The sequence below is a fragment of the Danio rerio genome, chromosome 4 (genome assembly GCF_049306965.1).
Source record: "Danio rerio strain Tuebingen ecotype United States chromosome 4, GRCz12tu, whole genome shotgun sequence".
In the NCBI taxonomy this organism is placed as follows: Eukaryota; Metazoa; Chordata; class Actinopteri; order Cypriniformes; family Danionidae; genus Danio; species Danio rerio.
This window is the reverse complement of record NC_133179.1, coordinates 55016866-55041598: the sequence shown is the minus strand read 5'-3', so window position 1 is coordinate 55041598 and position 24733 is coordinate 55016866. Positions and strand designations below refer to the sequence as shown.

Here is a 24733-nt window from a genome sequence, read left to right as displayed (position 1 = left end):
AGTCATTACTTTCACTCTCCTTAGTGACCTCACTGGCTGACCGGAAGTGGAGTTTGGACTCCATTCGGGTCAAAAGGGGGGACTGAAGGATTCGGATTTCTGCTTTCCAATTCATCTCATCATGGACCACCGTTTATCCTTTTCATCATCCTGTTTCTCAGTATTTAACTGTGAATTGATTTTAACTAATGAATAAGTTAAAACTGCTTACTGTAAGAATGTTCTGTGTCCTTGTTTCTCTTTTTGCCTGTCTATTTTAACTTTGTTTTCAGGAGACACACAGACCAGGTCATAGGTCATGGAGACCTCTCTCTCTCTCTCTCTCTCTATCTGTTCCTATGTCTAGAGGTCCAATACAGAGGAGAAGAAGACACCTGTTTTATTGTCCTGATATATTGCCTATAATTTTATAGCTGTTTGATTGATCTGTTTTTGAGTATAATTAATAGTAATGTAATTCCTTTTTGTGTGGAGACAGACTGTGTGTAGCCAAGATATTGCAGCAGACTGTTGATGGAAACAGTCTTGAACCAGCCTGATAACACAGCTGAACGTACAAGAAACATCCTTGGAGTCTTTAACACAGATGGTCTTTTGTGTCTATTGTGTTCTTGGTTTAGCTTTTTACAGGTTGGAGATCAGCTCCTAATAACTTAGGGCGACCTCACCTCTAGGCATCAGGTCGCCATCCATATCTGGATACAAATACAAGGCTTTCTTTGACGCACACATTAAGGCCATCCATATCTGGAAGTAGATACTATGTTTCTTTGACGCATGTATTTAGAATTGTCTATTTCTGTTGTAACCAATGAGAACTGTTTACCTGGATCCCACCCTTTCTGGACTTGTGTAAAGAGTATAATTGTTCGATTGTTGAATCTGTAAGCAGAGCGGCCTAGGAACTCATTGAGAGTGTTGAAGCTGGCTTCTGCGAATGAAAATGCAAACTATCTTCAGTAAACTTAATTTATTTTTTTAAAATCTCTGACTCCGGCTCTTAATCATCTACCAGACTGGTCATTCTTTGGGTTAAACTGTATACAATCCCTACAGTATGATGGAGAAAACACAGCAGATGTCTCCTGGGATCCAAAGCTCATCCTTTCACTGGGGAAACTGGCCTTCCAGCAGCTGGAAAGAAACAATGTGATCTTCTATGAGAGCGATCTGCAAGACTGTGGCATTGACGTCTATAAGGCATCTGTGTACTCAGGCATGTGTACCCAGATCTTTAAGGAGGAAACGGGAATCATTCTTGGTACCATGTACTGCTTTCTTCACTTGAGCATTCAGGAGTTCATTGCAGCCCTTTATCAACATCTGATTCTTGACAATGACAAGACACAAGCAGAAAACAGCAGAGATGAGTCCATGATTGATTTCCTGAAGACTGCAGTGGACAAGGCTCTGGAAAGTGAGAATGGGCATCTGGACCTTTACCTTCGCTTCCTTCTCGGTCTGTCACTCCAGTCCAATCGACAACTCTTACGAGGCCTGTTGACACAGCAGGATGACAGAGACCAGAGCAAAGAGGAAATAACTGCCTACATCAAGCAGAAACTTGAAGGGAATCTGTCTCCAGAGAGATCCATCAATCTGTTCTACTGTCTGAATGAACTGAACGACCAAACTCTGCTGAAACAGATTCAGTCTCAACTTAGTGGAGGACGTCTGTCTCCTTACCTTTCACCTGCCCAGTGGTCTGCTGTGGTCTTTGTGTTGTTGACCTCAGAGGAGGAGCTGGAGGAGTTTGAGCTTCAGAAATTCCAGAGATCAGACGATTGTCTCATCAGACTATCAGCAGTCATCAAAACCTCCAAAAGAGCTCTGTAAGTCAACGTCCTTTTTTTCCCATCTAAGTAGTAGACATTTCCTGAATTTAAATAATACAGTATATTATGTTAATGGTCATGAGCTTTAGGTCATGACCGAAAGGACAAGATTTTGGATACAAGCAGCCAAAATGAGTTTGCTTCGCTGGGTTGCAGGGTGCACCCTTATAGACAGGGTTTGGAGCTCTGCCATATGGGAGGAGCTCAGAGTAGAGCCACTGCACCTCCACATCGACAATTCAATTCATCTTTATTTCTATAGCACTTTAACAATGTAGTTTACGTAAAAGCAGCTTCACATAGAAGATCATAGTAAATTGAAACAGTGTCAGTTCAGTTTTGTGTTGATGTTCAGTTTAGTTCAGTTCAGTGTGGTTTACTTTTCACTGCTGAGAGTTCAAACACTGAACAGCAGAAGTCAGCTGAGTTGGCTCGGGCATCTGTCCCACCAGGAGGAAGCCTCGGCGAAGACTCCGGACACACTGGAGGGACTTTGTCTCTCGACTGGCCTGGGAATGCCTCAGGATCCACCAGGAGGAGCTGGTGCAAGTGTTTGTGGAGAGGGAAGTCTGGGGTTCTCTCCTAAGACTGCTGCCCCTACAACCCGGCCATGGATAAGCAGATGAAAATAAGAAATGACATGACATCATGTTAATGAACATGAACAATATTGATATCAACTAAACTGCAAAATACATTAATAATTGTTCATTATGTAATTTTTTAGTGCTTTTTAAATAACATTCAGATTCATGTTTTGGCAGTTGTTGTGTAAGGGATAGCTTACCCAAAAAGTGAATTTACTAATTCCTACTCATTCTTTATGGATATAAACCTTTCTAAAACTTTGTGTTCTCCTGTTGAACATAAAAGAAGATAATTTGAAGAAAGCTGAAACCTGTAATCATTGACTTACACACCAGTTGTTTTTTCTACCATGTAGGTCAATAGCTAATGGTTTTTAGCTGTCATAAAAAGACATGGCGATGATTGGGAGGCCATGATCGTAAGGGCTGATTGAGGGACTTTGGCCAGGACACCGGGGCTACACCCCTGCTCTTTACAAAAAGTGCCATGGGATTTTTAAAGACCACACAGAGTCAGGACCACGGTTTAATGTCTCATCCGAATGACAGCACCCACTGACAGTGTAGTGTCCCCTTCACTTTTACTAGGGCATTAGGACTCATGCAGACCACAGGATGTGCCCCCCCTGCTGGCCTAACTAACACCGCTTCCAACAGCAACCTATTTTTTCCATGTGGTCTCCCAGCCAGGTACTGGCCAGGCTCAGCCCTGCTTAGCTTCAGGGAGTAACCGGTCTTGGGCTGCAGGGTGATATGGCTGTAATTGTCTAAATTGCACACAAGACAGCTATAAAATGATACAGCAACTTTAAAGTCCTTTCTGGACTGAAGTGGAATGATCACACTGATGTTTTCTCCATTCTGTCTATTTTGACTCATATCTATGCTGATAATTATAAGGTAACAATGACTCAGACACACACTCATACACTATGGTCAGTTTTGTTCACCCCATTCACCTATAACAAATGTCTTCACACTGTGGGAGAAACTGGAGCTGGGACTCAAACCAGCGACCTTCTTGTTGTTAGGCGAAAGTGCTTACCAATGAACCGCCATGCAACCCTCTTCTTTATTATATCTTCTTCTAATCGTGCAGGCAGGCAAAACAAATGCAAGAGGTGGATCTAGGTTCAGTTCTAATGTTAAATATAATCCATACACAAAGAAAATGCCAGCGCTGAAGAGCAGAAAACACAAGCAAGAGAAACACACACATACAGCAAACAATGATCAACATATAATGACTGAAACAGAGGAGCTTAAACACAGAGACTAGGGAGTTAACAAGGGGGTGAAGAGTAACTGGGCAAGTAATGAAGAAGATTTCTATTCTCTCAGTGTGAAGTATTTTCTAAGTGTAAAGCAGTTAATTTTCTCTTCTCAAAATGTATGTAGTGTTTGCAGCAAACATGCCAGCATGTGTTAAAAATACAGTGATATGTCTGTGTAAGATGAGAGTGCCTGCACAGAAGCAACACTAGGAGAAGGCTGAGTGACTGATTGTGTAGAATAACTGAATATGTAAAGCACTGATTATATATGTTAAATACTTCTATGAAGCTATGTGTCAGAAGTTAGAATGAGTAACATATTATCAAGTGATTATGCTTTCATGACAATGTATATAAACACTTAATCCTTTGCATAAGTTGCATCTATACTTTGCTGACATAGACCTGTAACATCTCTGCTGACATGAGCTAGTGGGCTGAGAGCCAAGAATAGCAGGACCCCTTAGACTAGAAAACCTATTCAAAAATGGTCAAGAGTTAAAAAGAGACTTAGGGGTGTGTCAAATAATCCTGTATAAAAATTGTAACAAACACAGATACTTCAGAAGGTGCAGGAGAGACTTCAGAAGGTGTCCAGGAGAGACTTCAGAATGCTCTGGGGTCTGCTCTGCTCTTTCTCGGCTTTATTATGGAGAATAAAGTCTATTTTCTGATATTCAAAACCTCTGGTCTGATAATTTGTAATTAATGAGAATTCAATATTTACGACAGTAACATGGGGAAAACTGGGGTGAACACAGAGAACAACACAACAGTACAAGGACAGGACAACCAGGACCGTGACACAGCTCCCTTCAAGGAGAAGATTCCAGATGATCCTCAGAGGAAAACACAAAACAAGAGTGAGTTCAGCAGCTAGAGGTGTTTCAGTGGACAAGGGTGATGGGGGAGAGAAAGGTTAATGAAACCATGACAGAGTACAGGACAGATGGTGAGGGGGAAACTGACAAGCAGGTGGACAGGGAGGAGGACAAAGCCAAGGCAGGGACTACTAGACAGTAAACCAGAGCAGATCCTGTATATCTGACCTTTTATCTCAAATGTTTTAGAGAGGATTGTGTCTGTACAGCTGAATGATTTCATGTTTAATAATAACGTTTTTGATACATTTCAGTCAGTTTAGAGCTGGTCATAGCACAGAGTCCGCTCTATTGTGGGTTTCAAATGATGTCTTGCTGGAGGTTGGTTCAGGTACCCGTTCTTCTTCTATTATTGGATCTCACTGCTGCTTTTGATACAGTGGATCCTGACATCCTCATTGATCAGCTTAAAAAACACACTGATATCTAGGGTCTAGCCTTGGACTGGTTCTCTCCATATCTGAAGTATAGAACTACATCAGTCAGTTTGGGCAACTCTTGTTCTTCTGTCATTCAATTAATGTGGGGGTTCTGCAGGGCTCGATGTTGGGTCCAGTTTTGTTTTCCCTTTACTTATTTCCATTGGGAGTTTTTTTTTTTTAAAAAGCATGGCATAAATTACCATCTATATGCTGATGACTCTGAAATCTACTTCCCCAAAAGATCTGAGGATCAATCCTCTCTTCAGGCTTTGTTAAATTGTTTGGCTGATATGAGAGATTGGAGAACGTTCGAGGTTACTAAAGTAACCCTTCGTTCCCCGAGGAGGGGAACGGAAGCACTATAAGTGGATTTGATTGTAAAATCCACGCATTGGGAGGTTCGGTTCAGAAGCTACTCGTCTGAAAGAGTATTGAACGGGCCAATTAAGAATGAATTGGCAGCGCAAGCCTGCGCAGGTGAGCAGCATAAGCAATCAACTGAGTATATAAGCTCACCTGGCGCCAGCAGACGCTATCCTTTTTAAGCTGAAGAGACTTTCAACAGCTAAGGGACAGTCATTATGGCGACGGAGTATAGTGCTTCCGTTCCCCTCCTCGGGGAACGAAGGGTTACTTTAGTAACCTCGAACGTTCCCCTTCGGGGGGAACTTCAGCACTATAAGTGGATTTGATTGTAAAATCCACGCATTGGGAGCCCATTGAAAGCGCCATAATGACTGCACCTTACCAACACCCCCGATGAGGAGATAGTCAAGCAAGTGTGACGCACCCACATCATGGGGGGCGCGGTCCTCCAACGTGTCCCTGGCCCTAATTTATCCTACTTCAACAGAAGTTTTACGGATTTATATATATTTTTTGGGAAGTCGTGAGCATCTAGATAATTCTAGGAAAATACGACAGTACGTTGGGAAGCGTGCAATCCCGATAGGGAGGACGCTGCGGAGGCCATCCGTTACCCAAGGGGGGATAGATGGCAGAATTTACATATGGACTAGCCCTAAAAAGGGGGAGTACGCATAGCAAAAGAGTGGTTAGCGGGGAGGGAAGACACGGGTCCGCCCAGGGGGGGGGACTTAACCGTGGCGGAATAAGCATATGGGATCGCCTAGTGGGGATCGCGCATAGCAGGCACCTTTACCCAAAACGCGGGCTGACCAGCGGGCAGACCTACAACGTAGTGGGCCAGCAAGTGACTCCTCCGCTGAGTCAGTGCTGGGGGCCACGGAGGAATCTGCAGGGCTCACCTGACGGGGAACGTTACTGACAGATAAAAAGGCGCACGTATCTCCGTGTTAGGGAAAATGGCGCAGCAAGCGTGTTTCAACACCCTACCGAATTGTTTCCTCAATCACCAAGGGTTACCTAATACCCTTGAGGAAACCGGCTCCACTCGCAGATTGTAAAACCTTGCAAATGTGTTGGGTATCACCCAGCCCGCAGCTCTACAGAAGTCTGTTAGAGGGGCGCCGCGTGCGCGCGCTCGAGAGGATGCGAAGCTCCGAGTGGAGTGCGCACGCGCTCTCGGGGGACGCGGCTCATCTCGGCCCTGATAGTGAAAGAAGGCATCCACAATCTAGTGGGAACTTATTTCGGTACGGCACTTCCCTGCTGCCGACCGCTATAACAGACGAAGAGCTGCTCAGATGATCTAAACTCTGAGTGCGGTCCGGATAATACGCAAAACGCGAACTGGACAATAAGAAGGGCTGGGTCTGCCTCCTCCGAGGGCAGCGCTTGCAGGCTCACTACCTCGTATTAAAACGGAGTGGTAGGAACCTTGGGCACATATCGCGGGCGGGGTCTCAGGACGTGAGAGAAGCCAGCCCAATTACAGGCACGAGTCACTGACCGAAAAATGCCTCCGGGTCCCCGACCCTCTAATCGATATCAACGCGACCAGCAGAGCTGTCTTCAGGGACAGAAAGATACTGAGTCGAGGATCGAAGGGATCTGACGCGGCTTGTGTAGCGAGGGCGAGATCCTAAGAGGGCATGAGAGGGGGCGGGGTGGATTAATTCGCTTAACTCCCCTGAGGAACCGGATGATGAGGTTATGCGTTCCCACGGTGCTGCCAGCCACCGCGTTATGAGAGCGGAGATGGCAGCCACGTAACCTTGAGTGTGGAGGGCGACAGCCTGCTCTCCAACTTCTCTCGGCGTAAAGAAAGCACAACACTGATCTGGCAAATTACGGGGGTCTTCTCAGCGAGAGACACACCATTCAGTGAATAGACTCCACGTCAGGGCATAGGCGCGCTCGGGGAGGGGGCTCTAGCCCGAGTGACGGTATTAGCCACCGCAATCGGAGGTTACCTAAGTCTTCCTCGCGTCTAAAATCTCTTCAAAGATCGGCGAGGGTGCCAGGTGGTGCCCTGTCCCTGAGAGAGTAGGTGCTCTCTCGAAGGGACTGCCAGGGGAGGGCTATCGCGAGGGAGAGCTCTGACATCCAGGTCCGGTTGAGCCAGAGGGGCGCAACCAGCAACCTGTTTCTCGTCCTCCCTGACCTTGCACAGTAACTGCGCGAGCAGGCTCACTGGGGGAAACGCGTATTTGCGCGTGCCCCGAGGCCAGCTGTAAGCCAGTGCATCCGTGCCGAGAGCACTCGGTCAGGGAAAGAACAACTGGCAATGAGCGATCTCGGGGGAAGCAACAGATCGATCTGGGCTTCCCCAAATCGCGCCCATATCAGCTGAACAGACTCGGGGTGGAGTCTCCATTCTCCAGGACGCAAGGCTGCCGTGAGAGCGCATCGGCTGCACGGTTGAGCTTGCCTGAATATGAATGGCGTGCAGCGATTTCAGCCGCGGATGACTCCAGAGGAGCAGACGGCGGGCGAGCTGAGACATGCGGCGAGAGCGCATACCCCCTATACGGCTGATATACGCCACCGCCGCCGTACTGTCCGTCCTGACCAGCACGTGTTGCCGCTCCAGCACCGGAAAAAAACTGTGGAGAGCGAGGAACACTGCCAACAGCTCCAGGCGATATGCCAATGCAACTGGGTACCTTTCCACAGGTCCGCAGCCGCATGCCCGCAACGCACAGCCCCCCAGCCCGTGTTGGAAGTGTCTGCTGAAACGACAACAAGACTGGACGCCTGTTCTAGAGACACCCAGGCCTGTAGGAACGAGGGGTCGCTCCAAGGGCTGAGGGCGCGGCGACACAGCGCAGTAACAGAGACTCGGTGTGCGCGCGCGTGCCATGCGCGTCTGGGGACTCGATCGTGAAGCCAGTGCTGAAGTGGTCTCATATAGAATAATCTGAGCGGCATGAAGCGGCTGCGGATGCCATATGCCCCAGGAGCCTCTGAAATAGTTTCAGTGGGACCACTATTTTACTGTCGAGCTCTCTCAGACAGTACAGCATCAGCTGAGCGCGCTCTCCGGAGAGGCGCGCTGCCATGGTGACCGAGTCCAGCTCCAGCCCGAGAGAAGAGATCCTCTGCACGGGGGCGAGTTTGCTCTTTTCTCGGTTGACCTGAAACCCCCACAGGTAGAAGTGCCAGAGCACTTTGTCTCTGTGCATAATCAACTGCTCCGAGAGAGGGCAAAAATCAGCCAGTCGTAAAGAATTGAGTATGCAGATGCCCGCGAGCCGAAGGGGCGCTGAGGCACCCTCCGCGGGCTTGGTGAGGACCCGCGAAGACAGAGAGAGCCCGAAGGGGAGGGTTTTGTATTGCCAAGCTCGACCTTCAAACGCAACTGCAGAAACTGTCGGTGGCGAGGAAGAGTGGAGACATGGAAATACGCGTCCATCAGGTCTAATGCTGCAGACCAACCCAGAGGACGAACGCACCGGAGGATGCGCTTCTGCGTGAGCATTCTGAACGGCAGCTTGTGCAGGCAGCGGTTCAAAACGCGCAGATCTAGGATTGGCCGTGACCCACCGCTCTTTTTGGGCACGATGAAGCGTGGGCTGTAAAACCCGCTCTCCATCTCGGCTGGAGGGAGCGGCTCGATTGCATCCTTCGCCAGGAGGACAGCAATCTCCTCTCGCAAGACAGGGGCGGACAGGGGGCTGACCCTGGTGAATACACACCCGTGACTTGGGGGGCCGTTTCGCGAACTGAATCGCATAGCCGAGTCTGATTGTGCGTATGAGCCACCGCGAAGAGCTGGCCCGCGCTAACCAGGCAGGCAGAGCTCTCGCTAATGGACTCATCGCTACAATCGCTGACGTACCAGCAGTGGGGCAGCGCGGAGTGGGTGTGCTGATCCGGGAAGCTCGCGGGTCCCACGGAAAAGCTGGAGGTGAGATATTTGCTCTCACTCCAAACCCGAGCTCCGGAGGGGAGGCTCGAGGGGTGGGAGAAAGGAGACCGTCCTCCCAGCGCTCGTGAGCCACTGGCGAAACGCACCGAATCTGCAAGCTAGAAAGCATAGCGTCCCAGACTGGCAGATTTCGGGCTGTCACATCTGGGGAAGTGAAAAGTGCCCTTTCATAATGTTTTCATGGCAGTAAAAAGTGCCGTTGGAAATAGGGCCCCGCCCTCCAGCGGGGAAAGAGCAAGTTCCCTCTTCTCCAGATGGCCTGTCCCAGGGGCGCTTCGCGGTCCGTTGCCGGACTTAGCGGCGTTCTGGGCAGGGGGGCTGCCTGCTTCCGAGGTGCCCGACGCGCTCGCTTCGCCGGAGGCGTGTGCGGGGGCGGAGCAGCTCTCGTAGACGGGCGCCTTCGGCGAGGAGCAGGTATGAATGGCACGGCGGGCGGAGCGGGCTACGGACCGCCGATAAGACATCACCCACCAACTGCTCTCTCACCGCCTTGAATTCCTGGGTGAATTCACAGACAGTGTCGCCGAACCTGGCTGGGGATATGGGGAAGTCAAGAAAGCGGACTTTGTCGACTTTGCGCATATCAGCCAGGGGTGGCGCTCCTGGACCACTAATGTGGACATCGTCCTCCCCAACGCACACGCAGCGGACTCAGTAGTCCGAAGAGCTAAGTCGGCGGCGGTGCGAAGCTCGTAAGCCTGGGTTGGACCCACCCTCGTGCAGCTCGGCCAGCGCCTGCGCTTGGTAGCGCTGGTAAGTGGCTATCGCATGCAAGGCGGAAGCAGCCTGGCCCGCAGCTATGTAAGCTCTAGCTCCGAGGGAGGTAGATAACTTACAGGCTTTGGATGGGAGACGAGGCGGACCCCGCCAAGAAGAGGCGCCGCGCGGATTTACCGCCATCGCGCACTCAACCTGAGGAATCGCCACATACCCCCTGGCTGTTTCACCGTCAAGAGTGGTTAGGGTGGAGGAACACGCAGCACGAGCAGAAAAAAAGTGCTTTACAAGACCGCGTGAGCCTACTGTGCACCTCCGGGAAGAAGGGAACGCCCCTCTAGTCGGTCCGGCCGCGGAGCTGGGGGATAAACCATCTCCAACCCACGGCCGAAGCAGCCCGGGAAAGCACGGCTAACATGTCTGTTTCAGGATCCGTAGTGACAGCGCTCACCAGCCCGAAGGGGGCGAGCGGGTCTGGATCATCATCGGACAATGAAAGCCCACCCTCCGATGCCGCGGTGGACATCTGGTCTCCGGTGTCATCGGGCGTAAGGGCTACCATCTGTTAGACGGATCGCTTCCCCCGCCCGAAGCTTGGATGGAGCGCTTAGAGGAGCGGGAGGTCCGCGGGCCCGTGGGCGACGGATTATCTCTCGCTGAAACCCTCAGATCTGCCCGAGTGCCCGCTGCAGAGCAGGGGACAACTGGGGTGGTTCGCCCTTTTGCAAAGGCTAACCGCGATCTTGCGCAACAGTCATGGCATCGCAATGACGACATGAACTGCCCGCGAGCAGCGCATTAACATGCTGGACCCCCAGACATGTAACGCAGTGCCCGCGCCCATCATCCGAGGACAGGAAACCACCGCATCCAGAAACGCACAGTCGGAGCGCCGTCCTGAAAAGGACGTGCTGCACGACTGTGTTGCTCTTTCTGTGAAGTTTGCAACTTTATACGCACCGCTCTGGAGGACCGGACCCAAAGAACGCCAGGCAAGGGAGAAACCCAGCTCGACCGTCTGCCACTGCGTGTACACACTCTGGACCGGGAGAATGCTCTCGTTCGCTCAGAATCGCTGGTCACAGCAGAAGGAACCCTCATCGACTCGATCAGAAAGTCTCTGAAGCGAAAAGGATAGCGTCTGCTGGCGCCAGGTGAGCTTATATACTCAGTTGATTGCTTATGCCGCTCACCTGCGCAGGCTTGCGCTGCCAATTCATTCTTAATTGGCCCGTTCAATACTCTTTCAGACGAGTAGCTTCTGAACCGAACCTCCCAATGCGTGGATTTTACAATCAAATCCACTTATAGTGCTGAAGTTCCCCCCGAAGGGGAACTCAGCTGCCAGGCTTTTAACAGGCACAGAAAAGGCACATTACACCTGTACTGGTTTTTCTACACTCGCTGCCAATTAAGTACAAAGTACTGCTGTATGTTTATAAATCCCTCCATGGCCTCTGAGTATATTTCTTTTCTAATTAATATACACCAACCCGTGAGATCTCTTCACACTAAGGATCGACTCTATTTGCAAGTTTCACGATCATGCTTGATATGTGGAGGTGATAGAGCTTTTTCAGTAACAGCTTCAAGACTTAACCGTCGCAGTTCTCGGCGAGTGGTAGGAACTGGAAATTGCAATATAGCAACCACTTTAGCTTCTACTGGATGTACTTTTCCCTGTCCAACCTCCTTTCCAAGATATGTGACTGCGGCTTGACCAAATTCACACTTGGCCAAGTTCAACGTAAGAGATGCCTTTAACAGTCTTGTAAAAACTGCTTTTAACAACGAAATGTGTTCACACCAAGTCATAGAATAGACTACCACATCATCAAGGTAAGCACTACAATTTGGTAAATCACCTAGAACTAAGTTTACAAGATGTTGAAATGTTGCGGGTGCATTTCGAAGTCCAAAGGCCATAGATGTATATTGTGCAAACGAGTCAGGTGTAACAAACGCAGAAATATCTGAAGCTTTGTCAGTAAGAGGAATTTGCCAGTAGCCTTTGAGCATGTCCAATTTTGTAACAAAACGTGCTGTACCAACATTGTCTACACAATCTTCCATTCGTGGTAACGGGTAACTATCCACAACAATAACAGAGTTAACCTTTCTATAATCTGAACAAAATCTGTACGTACCATCAGGATTTGGTACTAACAGACATGGCGAACTCCACGGACTATGACTAGGTTTTGCCAAGTTATTTTCTAACAAATAGTTTACTTCCTTGCGCATCAATGATCGTTTATTCATGTTTGAATGATAAGCATGCTGCTTAATAGGATGGGCTGTACCCACATCAATATCATGTTTCAACACATTTGTTTGTGTTGGAACATCGTGTAACACACCATTAAATTCAAATATTAAAGCAATAATATCTTTTCTCTGGTCACAAGACAGATGCTTCAGATATGAATTGAGATCACTTAAAATCTGAATTTTTCAGTCTCACACATTGTTGAGTGTGACGAAGTACTACATCATCAGCATCCCGATTCTCTTCAAAAGATGACTGCGTGACTGAAATGGTAGGAACAGCAGGTTCAGTGTTTGACACGGACGAGTCTTTTCCGAGTGTCTCTTTTGCATGATATGCTTTAAGCACATTTATGTGACACACACGAGTTTTACGTTTCCGATCAGGCGTAAGAATAATGTAATCTGTTTCGCTGATTTTCTTTTGAACTATGTAGGGACCTGAAAAACGTGCCGAAAGTGAAGAGCCAGACACCGGTAGGAGTACTAACACTTTATCACCCGCAGTGAATGATCGTACAACCACTTTCTTATCATATTTACGTTTCATGCCTTTCTGTGCAGTAGTTAGTGCATCTTTAGCAAGGGTACACGCAGTGTGTAAGCGTTCATGAAATTTACTGACATAATCTAGTATGTTCGTTTTTGCACTGGAATCAACCGATTGCATTCGTTCTTTCAAGACTTTTAAAGGACCTCTTACCTAATGAGCATAAACCAGTTCTGCAGGACTGAATCCAAAAGATTCTTGTACCGTTTCTCGAGTAGCAAACAACATCAGAGGAACACCTTCCTCCCAATCTTTCATTGTACTCAGTATTTTCGCAACATAGACTTTAACGTCTGATGGAAGTGTTCAAGTGCACCCTGGCTTTCAGGATGGTATGCACTTGACACTCGATATTTGATCGCAAGTGACTGTAAAGTCTGTTCAAAAAGTTTGGAGAGAAAATTTGATTAGTGCTTTGATGATTACAGGTGCTGTGATTTTTCTAAGAGGTATAGCCTCTGGAAATCTAGTTGCAACACACATTATTGTAAGCAAAAACTGATTACCTGACCTTGTCTTAGGCAACGGTCCAACAAAATCCACAAGTATGTGCTGAAATGGTTCACTCACTACTGGAATAGGAATCAAGGGTGCAGGTGGAATTATTTGATTCGGCTTCCCTACTACTTGGCATGTGTGGCAGGCGCAACAATACTTCACCACATCTTTCTTCAAACCAGGCCAAAAGAAGTGCCTTAGAATCCTATCGTAAGTTTTTGTGATCCCTAAATGACCAGCAAACTGATGATCATGTGCAAGATATAACACATGCTGGTGGTAAGGAGTTGGAACAGCAATTTGATACACTGCATCCCACTCCAGATCATCATCTGCACTTGGAGACCATTTTCGCATCAATAACTCTTTGTCCATGAAAAATGTACTCTTTGCCTTTTTGTTCTCAACACCTGAAACAGCAGCATTAATAAGTGACACAAGAGACTGGTCTCCTTTTTGAGCCATAGTAATTCTCTCACGAGACACAGGTAACTGTAACAGATTATTTTCAGTCACATCAACATTAGCCTTTCCTGCCTGATTTTCCAATGAATCCTCAATAGTGAAATTTTCACCAGCCAAAAAAGGAGAGAAAAAAAGAATCAGCCAATTCAACCACATTTTCCATCTTGCGTGACTGTGCGCGCGTGACTGCGCATGCGGGAAAAATTTCTGGATCTGAACAGGAGTCTAATTGGATACTTACATCTGGCTTATCTAGAACCTCCAACACAGGCGTTACCTTTCCTCCAGCCAAATCATTGTCAAGGATGAAGTCAATGCCTTTTACAGGTAGTGACGACCGAACTGCAACTCGAACAAATCCTGTACACAAATCACTTGTTAAGTGTATACGATGCAGCGGTGCTGTAATTCAAGTCATCTCAATTCCTTGAACTATTACATTAGATCCACAGTAGGTGTCGCCAGACAACTGTTTGTCTGCTACAATAAAAGACTGCAGCGCACCAGTGTCCCTAAGTATTTTCACTTTCACCCTTTCATCACCATTTTCTGATAAGGAAATAAATCCTTCTAAAATGGAAGGTTTGTACTTGTCATCAATGTCATTGTTTTTGTTATTGTCAGGAATCTTAAAAGCAGTGCGAGTGTTTAAAAACCCTACGCTTTTAACTTGAGATTGTTGTTTTCTTTTTAAAACCAAGCAATCGGAAATGACATGACCTTGTTTTCGACAATAAAAACAGGCGCGTTCCTCAGGAACGGTGCTCTTTTTAGAACGACTAGGTTGAGATTGAGCAATCTGTGATTTGTCTGAACGCACAGGTGCAAAGACATTTTTGTGTGTTAAAATGAACTCATCAGCCAAAACAGCTGCATGTGAAAGAGAATTAACTTTCTGTTCATTCAAGTACACAACAACACGGTCGGGCAAGCAATTTTTAAACTCCTCTAACAACATTAATTCCTGCAGTGACTCCATATCATCCACTTTGCTAGCTGTGCATCATTTATCAAATAGTAGCCTTTTCTCTCACGCAAATTCAACAAAAGTCTGTGTACCATTCTTTCTACAACTTCTAAAACGCTGTCTGTAAGCTTCTGGAACTAGCTCATAAGCTCTTAGAATTGCAGACTTCACACAATCATACTTTAAACTATCTTCTAAAGATAAAGTTGAGCATACCTCCTGAGCTTTGACCAAGCAATTTACATTGCAATAACAATGACCAAACATCCTTAGGCCAGTGCAAAGAAGTAGCTATTCTCTCAAATGCAGTAAAGTATGAATCTACTTCTGATTCTCTGAATTGTGGTACCAAAACAATGTGCATACCAATGTCAAAGGCATGTGGAGCAGTATCAGTCAGAGTTGAAACATCAGTGGCAGTGGGGGGCAAGGCAGTGGCAGACGGTGGAGCAGAACAGGAGGAAATCTTCATCGCCTTCAGATCTAGTTCCCGTAGCTTGATCTGCGTTTCAGCCTCGATCTCAAGTTTGCGTATTTCCAAACGCAAATTAACTTCAGCCTGCCGAGCTTGCTCTTTATCATGAGCTTCCAGTTGCAAGCGTGCCAAACGGACTTTCAGTCTCGCATCACTTCTTGAAACAGAGGACATTGGGGAGAATGGATCAAAGGGAGGCAATCCAGCCTTTGCCTCCGCATCAACCTTAGCTTGACCCGCAGATCCTCCTCAGCACCCACACTAAGATGTTCGACCGCCACGTCATCAAGAATTACTTTATCAACATTCTCACTCACCTTTTCCACTGGCAGCACATTTTTTTTTATACAAATTCTCAAGTATGCAATCCCTTAGTTCTGCCTTACGACTGTGTTTACTTACTTCAATCTGGTAGTGGTCAGCCACCAGCAATAAGTCCTGCTTTCTGCATCTGCTAATCTGCTCTACTGTTGGGTTTTTTATAAAGTTTTGTACACTAAACACCTCCATTACCTAGATAAGGCAAACTAGTATTACAATATTTCTCTGCCTGAAATATACGCACTACTCACTCTAGCACAATTGTCACCACCAAACACAAATAATCATATCTTCCGGTCTCTAAAATTCTCTAAAGCATGTCAAATTAGTATTTAGATATCCCGGATGAGCCCCCAATTAAATGTTATGGTTATTTTAAGATGGAAACGCTAGGGTTGAAGCAACATTTAAAACTTATGACTCTATATGAATGGTGGCAGCAATGGAGCAGACAAACAACCAAATTATGCCAAAACAAGTGTTTATTTTACAAAGTGGATAAATGATAAACAAAGTATATACAAAATAAAGAAAACAAGAATAAATAAATGGTTGTAATAAAGGGGAGGAGGAACAAAAGTGGCGCCAAAGAAAAGAAAATAATATAACAAAACACAACTCTAACTAGAACCCACAATCTCTATACTATCTAATAAAAGAAAAAGAAAGAAAAGTCTTTAGCGTTTTCACGCCCTATATAAACTACACTTCTAAAAACAAACGTAAATAAAACTTACAATTAGTAGCGCACACTTCTAAACTAGTGTGTATAATACATTGGTATCTCCTACATGTAGCTGTTCCTCGAATCCCACTGATGTCGTATATCTGGTAATCAAAGAGAAAACACAATTAGAACACTTTTAAAGATCGATTTCAGCACAAATGATTATAACACACATAACACAAGAAACTGTCACATAATCCAGCCATCCAGCAAAACACACAGCCAACCAACATAGCAAACACACAACAGTGAGCAAGCAAAAAGCAAGCTAGCTTTCGACTGCACCGGCTTCCTTTTAAAGTGGGGAAGTCTGCTTGTGATTGGACAATGATGATGTCATCACAAATGGTAATGATGACTGGCATCTAGCTTGGCCAATAGGTAGATGAGCTGGGCGGACCTAAAGAAAATGATAGGTAGAGAAGGAGGGAGAGAGAAAAAAAATACAAACAAACACAGGCACAGATACTGAGCCGTAACAATAGACATACATACTATTTAAAGCTAAAATCAGCAGATGTGCTCACTAATTAGTGAAGTTAAACCAGTCACTACAGTCAGATGTGCTTCAGACTATTAAACACACCAGATTAACACATACATATTGTGTTTATCCTCTACACAGGCTACAGTGCTGTAATCTCACTGTTCAGTGCTGTGAGAGTTTGTCTTCAGCTCTACAATCCTCAAACTGTGTGCTGAGAGAGCTGGACCTGAGTAACAATGACCTGCAGGATTCAGGAGTGAAGAAGCTCTCTGATGGACTGAAGAGTCAACACTGTAAACTGGAGACACTGAGGTCTGAGTTCAAGCATCTGATTGATTGATTGATTGATTGATTGATTGATTGATTGATTGATTGATTTTTTGTTTTGTTACATCAGACAGATCACATTAACAGTGTGTTTTTAATAATGTGTGCTCTTTCTCAGATTGATGACATGTAAACTTACTGCCGATTCTTGTGAGAGTTTGTCTTCAGCTCTACAATCCTCAAACTGTGTGCTGAGAGAGCTGAACCTGAGTAACAATGACCTGCAGGATTCAGGAGTGAAGAAGCTCTCTGATGGACTGAAGAGTCAACACTGTAAACTGAAGACACTGAGGTCTGAGTTCAAGCATCTGATTGATTATTTGATTGATTGATTTATTTTTTGTTTTGTTACATCAGACAGATCAAATTAACGCTGTTTTTTTTAGTAATGTGTGCTCTTTCTCAGATTGATGACATGTAAACTCACTGCCGATTCTTGTGAGAGTTTGTCTTCAGCTCTACAATCCTCAAACTGTGTGCTGAGAGAGCTGGACCTGAGTAACAATGACCTGCAGGATTCAGGAGTGAAGCTTCTCTCTGATGGACTGAAGAGTCAACACTGTAAACTGGACACACTGAGGTCTGAGTTTAAACACCTGCTTGATTGATTGATTGATTGATTTTTTTTTTTTTTGTTTTGTTACGTCAGACTGTTCACATTAACAGTGTGGTTTTTAGTAATGTGTGCTCTTTCTCAGATTGGCCATGTGTAAACTCACTGTTCAGTGTTGTGAGAGTTTGTCTTCAGTTCTACAATCCTCAAACTGTGTGCTGAGAGAGCTGGACCTGAGTAACAATGACCTGCAGGATTCAGGAGTGAAGAAGCTCTCTGATGGACTGAAGACTGTGAACTGTAAACTGGAGACACTGAGGTAAATGATTCTCCACTCTACAATAACTACAGTCAGACAGTTTCATATTAGAGCTCTTCATGCTTGAACATGTTAACCCTGGGTGATACTAAACCCCAGATATCAGGAATTATGGTTTATCAGTGATTATGTTTCACACTGCTCATACTATACCTGTAGTTAACCCTCAGGGGTCTGAGGTGATTTTGGGACCCCTGAGATGTTTTGACATGCCCTGACATCTGTGCTTATTTCAGCTACTTATTACACAGAACTGGCCAACATGTGTTTCATTTGTGTTCAGCACAAACTGAACTACAATAATATGTGAGAAATATTGATGTACATGCTTGTGTTTTTTAGAAAACAAATATTATGTGTGGTCAGTAGGTTTTAGAGAAAAAATGTAGTTGAAATAAGATCCATAAACAACAGACACTCCCCTACTCACCCATCAAGGGCAGTGTACAGCAATGTCCATCTGCAGTAGCTAGCCCAAACTCAGTGCTTGTTGTGTTACTGCTGTGTGACCATGTAAACACTCTGGGTGAACAATATACAGTGCTCAGCAAATATAAGTACACCCCTCACTAATCTCTCTTTTACATTCATATTTTAATAGGAAGCTCTACAGTATTATATTTGTGCATATACAATAGATTAGCCAAATCTGGAGCTCATCTAACAAAATACCTTATGATAACAGTCCAAAAACTAGCACACTTAAATTTATGTGTTTATAGAAAAAAAATATTAAATATAAAATTAAAATAAGAGGAAAAATCAGGAAAATAATAAATAATAAATAAATAAAATATTCATTTCTGAATGAGTCTGAGACACTGAAGTAGAGGAATGACAAACGCTTTAAACACAAGAATAAATCAGATTTAAACATGAAAAACAATTACTGTAAATCTAAATCATATTTGAAGAGCTTTAATATAGATTTCACTAATAGTTGCAGTCTTAGTTCACTGTTTGAAAACTTTACCAGGTTGTGTCTGTCTGTGGGTGTCAACATTCAACATTTCTGTGTGAAAGTGAAGCGCAGCAAGAACACAAATAAACATTATACCAGTGTTAATCCTGTTTCAGAGCAGAACAGTGGATCTGGAGGTGTGAAAGCAGCAGAGTTAAACGCTAAAGTCAAGCTGTTTTGTGTCCTGCTGAAGGTTTGAGCTGCTCTCATATTTGTGCAGTTTCAGTTTCTTGAAAACAAATAAAAGTCTCATGATAAAGTGTGTGAAATAATCCTGATTACTCGCTCATCTAAAACAATATCTGGTAAAGGCTGAATGTGGAGGAGAGTCAGCAGTCATGAATATTGATCAGGTGTTTCTCTCCTGACATAATAAAAGTCTCCTAATGGAGCATCAGTGTGAATGTGACTGTGGGTCAGGTGATGAACACATGAAGAGAGCGGGTTTGTGTTTGTCTGAGCTTATTTTGGTTTTAGTCCACAACAGAATCACAATATAAATGATGAAATCAGCTTATTTCCTGTTGTGTTTTATACATGACTTTAAGATGATCTTCTGAGCTCAAGTGTGTCTTCTTCCTCCTCACAGCAGACTTTACAGCTTGATGTGGTGTATTATGAACAATGTCTTTGCTCTGTACACTTCTACAGATGATGTCGAGTCCTTGTTGAGTGTGTGAGTGTGTGTGTGCTGATGCGAGGGCTCGATCAATAAGGAGAGCTAATGTGTGTGTTCATCACTGCTGTTGACATGAGCAGAAACAGCAGTCAACATCTTCACAACACAAAGAGATGTGTGATTGTCCAACTGTGTGATGTGGACTATTGCTGTGTTTGTAGATTGTCTGGCTGTATGGTGACAGAGGAAGGCTGTGGTTTTCTGTCTTCAGCTCTGACTTCAAACCCCTCACACCTGAGAGAGCTGGATCTGAGCTACAATCATCCAGGAGATTCAGGAGTCAAGCTGCTCTCTGAACAACTGGAGGATCCAAACTACACACTGGACAAACTCAAGTATGTGGAGCAGCACTGATGTCGTAACGCTGAATGCTCTTAACTCTTTCCTGACAGCCATTTTCATTTATATGTTTTTTGTGATTTTTACTTAAATGTGACAGCCCTCTGAATAATCTCTGGCCAAGAATATCTGACCATATTATATATTAAATTAAAGAACCACTCTGCTTTCGGACAACAAACAGGTTTAATCTATTTTCTCAATGGTCTGTGTTTTATACACTGCAGGAAGAATTAATGACAAATGTACATTTATTACAAAAACTGAAAATATACTTTTCTAAAAGCTTAAAAAAACATTTAAATATCTGCATTTACAAGATGTATAGTATATAACACACACACACACACACACACAAAGTACTAGTGTTTGTCTTTGAGCTCCACAGTGAATCAGATTTGTCATCACAGTTGTGAATGTGTAAATGAGTGATTCCAGCAAGTCTCATATCACTAATCACACACTCTCAGCTCAGAATGATTGAGTTCTGAGTCTGTTTGGAGATGATGAAGAGGCATTTGACAGAAGATGAAAATCTCCATCATATTTCAAGTTATTTAACACTGAATTCTGCTTTATTATTGTGCTGCGCTTTTGTCAATTGATCGTTGAATGAATCCTTCAGTCTTTATATCTGTCTGTTTCTGTGTTTCCATTCTGTTTTCTGTTTCCACATCTGATTTAAAAGCTCTGTGTGTCATTCAGAAGCTGATTTGACAGCTCCACACACACTCATGTTGTTTTACTGCAGTTATTAATGCACTGAGATCAGCCAATCACAATCCAGCATTCAGCACACACTCCACATGTCTTATTGTGTGTGTGTGTGTGTGTGTGTGTGTGTGTTATAAGCTGATGTTTGTGTACTGACTGAATGTTAATCTGTGTGTGTTTACAGTCTGGATCATGGAGGAGAGACGAGGATTACAGCAGGACCACGCAAATGTAGGACTACACACACACACACACACACACACACTCAATCACACACACGCACGCACGCACACACACAATCAGACACACACTCACACACACTCCCTTCTGTCTCTCTCTCTCACACGCACACGCTCACACACAATCAGACATACACACTCACTCTCACACACACATGCACTCTCACACACATGCTGACGCGCACACACACACATACACACACACACCCTTGCTCTCTCTCACACACACACACACACCCTTTCTCTCTCACACGCTCACACACAATCAGACATATACACACACACTCCCACACAAGCATGGCCCTCTCTCACACACAGACACACACACTCACTCTCACACACATACACACTTCTTCTCTCTCTCACGCTCACACACAGCAGTGAACACTTGCTACACACACACACCCTCTCTCTCTCACACACACACACACAGCAGTGAACACATGGACACACACACACACTCCCCCTCTCTCTCTCTCTCTCTCTTACACACACACACACAGCAGTGAACACATGGACACACACACACACACACACACTCCCCCTTTCTGTCTCTCTCTCTCTCTCACACACACACACACAACACACATGCCCGCATGCACGCACACATACTCACACACACTCCCTCTGTCTCTCTCACACACACACACACACACACAGCTGTGGTTGTAAATGTGTGTGTTCTTGTGTTCAGATGTCTGTTTCCTCACTCTGGATCCAAACACAGCACACACTCATCTCATTCTGTCTGAGGAGAACAGAGAGGTGAAGAGTGTGAGAGAGAATCAGCCGTATCCTGATCATCCAGACAGATTTGATTATGATCCTCAGGTGTTGTGCAGAGAGAGTGTGTGTGGACGCTGTTACTGGGAGATTGACTGGAGTGGAGATGATGATGTGTTTATATCAGTGTCATATAAGAGCATCAGGAGGAAGGGAAGAGGTGTTGAGTGTGAGTTTGGATCTAGTGCTCAGTCCTGGAGTTTGATCTGTGATTCCTCCAGTTTCATATTCAGTCACAATAACACACGCACTGTTCTCCCGGTGAAGCCGCTCAGCAGGAGAATAGGAGTGTTTGTGGATCACAGTGCAGGAACTCTGATCTTCTACAACATCTATAGAGACACAATGAGCCTCATCCACTCAGTCCAGACCACATTCACTGAGCCGCTCTGCCCTGGGTTTGGGTTTGGGTTTCTTAGTTATGGATCATCAGTGAAACTGAGATGAAGACTGATGAGAAATTTACCCAGAATCCTCTGCAGGAGCAGTCACAGCAGTGTGTGTGTGTGTGTGTTTGCGCATGCATGCTTGTGTGTGAGAGAGTGTCTGTGTTTGTGTGTGTGGGAGAGAGTTTTTTTGTGTCTGTGTGTGTGTGTGTGCGTGCGTGCATGTGTTCGTTGGTCTGTGTGTATATATTACTGTGTGTACGCGTGTGCATGTGTAGTGTGAGAGTGTCTATGTTTTTGTGTGTGTGTGTGTGAGAGAGAGTCTGTGTTTGTGTGTGCACGGCATACAGTGTGTGTGTGTGTGTGTGTGTGTGTGTCCATGTGCATGTGTGTGTGAGAAAGTCTGTGTGTGTGTGTACGTGCTTTCGTGCGTGTGTGTGTGTGTGTGTGTGCGTGCTTTTTGTGCGTGTGTGTATGTGTGTGTGCGCGTGTGCCTGTGTGTGTGTATGTGTTCACTGTTATGTGTGTGAGTGTGTGTGTGTGCGTGCGTGTGTGAGTGTCAGTCTTCATCAGTGTCATCATTGATGTTGATGAAGTGTCCTCCAGGATGCTGCTGTGTTCAGATCAGCTCATTCTTGTCTACAGATTGATCTTCTTCATTGTTTCTCTGTTGTTTGAGCACAAATAATAAAAGTCAATGTCAAATCCACTGCTGATATTAGAATGTGATGATGAACATGGAAATGTCTGAATCCTGTCTGAATCTCTGTCAAATCTTGAATCAACTGTAAAGAAATTCAGCAGCTCAATGAATAAAGGAGAAATGAAGTGTGACGTTTGTTTCTGCTCTTCTGATCTTCTTCTTCTTCATGATTTGACTTGAACTGAACAATAAAAACACATTTATTCCAGTATTTATTGATCTGTTCATGTTAGTTGATGACAGTAAAGTTGTTCTCTGTTAGTTCTTGTTGACTCTCAGTGCATTAACTGATGTTCACAAGCACAACTGTGGATTAATAATGCTTAATAAAGCAAATAAATCAAGCTCAGTAATGTCTGTGTCCAGTAATAAGCCTGTAACTCTTGACTAGATGAGGAGTTTTCAGTGTTGGATTGACTAAAGTAGGAAAACACAGTTTAGCTGAAGCTTTCCTGCTGCGCTCAGAGAAATAAAGGCTTCTGCTCCATCAAGACCAACACAGAGACACTGAGGAGGAGCTTCTGAACACAGACCAGACGCTCTCTCAATCACAACACACACAGCACACACACATTCAGCACGTCTGTGGACACATCTGCACATTCAGCCACAGTTACACACACACACACACATACTGGTTTTTGTGGTATAGCAGGACTTTGATCACCAAACAAGTTGGGTGGTGGTATAAGGGGACACCCCTTTCCCGATGTCCTACAGATATAATAAACATATCAAAAAATTTGTTTTCCTCTGCAGATCTCATACATCACTTTGGATTATCTATACACACATTAAAATGGATTATACTGTATGATATTATGGTGGTGTACAAGGACAGCCACGGCCCTTCCAAAAATGTTCCCGCCTATTACATAATTGGTCTATATAGGGACCTATTGAATTATTAGGACAGTAATTTTACAACACACACAACATGTCAGTTCTCTGCATTAGAGGGACCAGTGTGTTTCAGAGGTACACGATCATACACAACACACAAACAGCACTATGCTACATTACCAAGACTGAGGTGGTTAAAGAGTACTCGCCTTTACAATACACAACTGCAAATCATACATTATGAGACACATGTAATCTACTGTTACACGGTCATCCACAACCTACTACTACTACTAGCATATCACGACTGAAGTGTTTAAAGCGTACTGGAACTTACACACAATACATAGCACAACATACAACATAGTGTTTTAAATGTACTTTAATAATGACTTGAAATTGCTGCATACAAACAAAACGTGAGTAAAATCATTCAATTCAGACAATAAATCAACAGTCAGTCAAACAAACTATCAATGAATCAATTGTGCAATTTTTGTTTTGAAAACATCTCTCAACAATTACATTTTGTTATATGGATTTGATCATTTCCCTGTTCATCACTGTAAAGCTTCTTTGACACAATCTGCATTGCATAGGCACTTTATTAATAAAAATGACTTGAAATTGCTAAGATGCAATTAACAACAACTTGAAGTTAGTGAAATCAGTGAGTTGGTTAAAAAACAGGCATGCCAAATATTGTAAGTACCTCACTAAACAGGCAGTAAACATGAGATTGACTCTTACAGTGCGTTCAAGCGTTGTTGGCGAGACTGTCAAAGTAGCCAGAAGTCATTAATTTTCAAAGAGGAGCTGGAGGCGAGCTAAGGCGAAAGCAGTGCGGTGCATTTGGGCAATGTGGGCATCAAGGAGGGCTAAAATCAGGTCAACCTTGTGGTAATGAGCTATGACACAGTTCGATGGAAAATTATCTGACTGTACTAGTCCACTGTTTTAAACAGCTTGTGCAGAACGCTGCCCAATAAAGATTCTGACCACGCGAGTTCCCAAACAAAACAGAGTTAAACCGTTTTTTTTAATGTGGAATAGGCACAAATTAATATTAATGTTAAGACCAAGGCTAATAAACGTCTATAAACGACCCTTTCACACAGT

At 44.6% G+C, this 24733-nt stretch overlaps 2 protein-coding genes across 6 annotated transcripts in view; both read left to right on the top strand.

The window, feature by feature from the left end:
* The window catches only part of LOC103910797 (uncharacterized), a 1018570-nt gene that overhangs the window by 184354 nt on the left and 809483 nt on the right, over positions 1-24733 (top strand). The window lies entirely within an intron of this gene.
* On the top strand, positions 1061-23115 carry LOC137491250 (uncharacterized). The gene is made up of 7 exons (XM_068220407.2): positions 1061-1832; positions 16907-17080; positions 17214-17387; positions 17502-17675; positions 19769-19942; positions 20845-20891; positions 21594-23115. Exons 1-7 carry the CDS (start codon positions 1219-1221, stop codon positions 22127-22129), a joined length of 1893 nt encoding a protein of 630 aa, XP_068076508.2. The 5' UTR covers positions 1061-1218; the 3' UTR covers positions 22130-23115.

Bases quoted from the DNA above. Each gene is read 5' to 3' on its own strand.
- LOC137491250 (XM_068220407.2), top strand. From the start codon at position 1,219: ATGTGTACCCAGATCTTTAAGGAGGAAACGGGAATCATTCTTGGTACC. The intron at 1,833-16,906 runs GTAAGTCAACGT...TCCTCTACACAG, and splicing joins AAAACCTCCAAAAGAGCTCT to GCTACAGTGCTGTAATCTCA. The intron at 19,943-20,844 runs GTATGTGGAGCA...GTGTGTTTACAG, and splicing joins TACACACTGGACAAACTCAA to TCTGGATCATGGAGGAGAGA.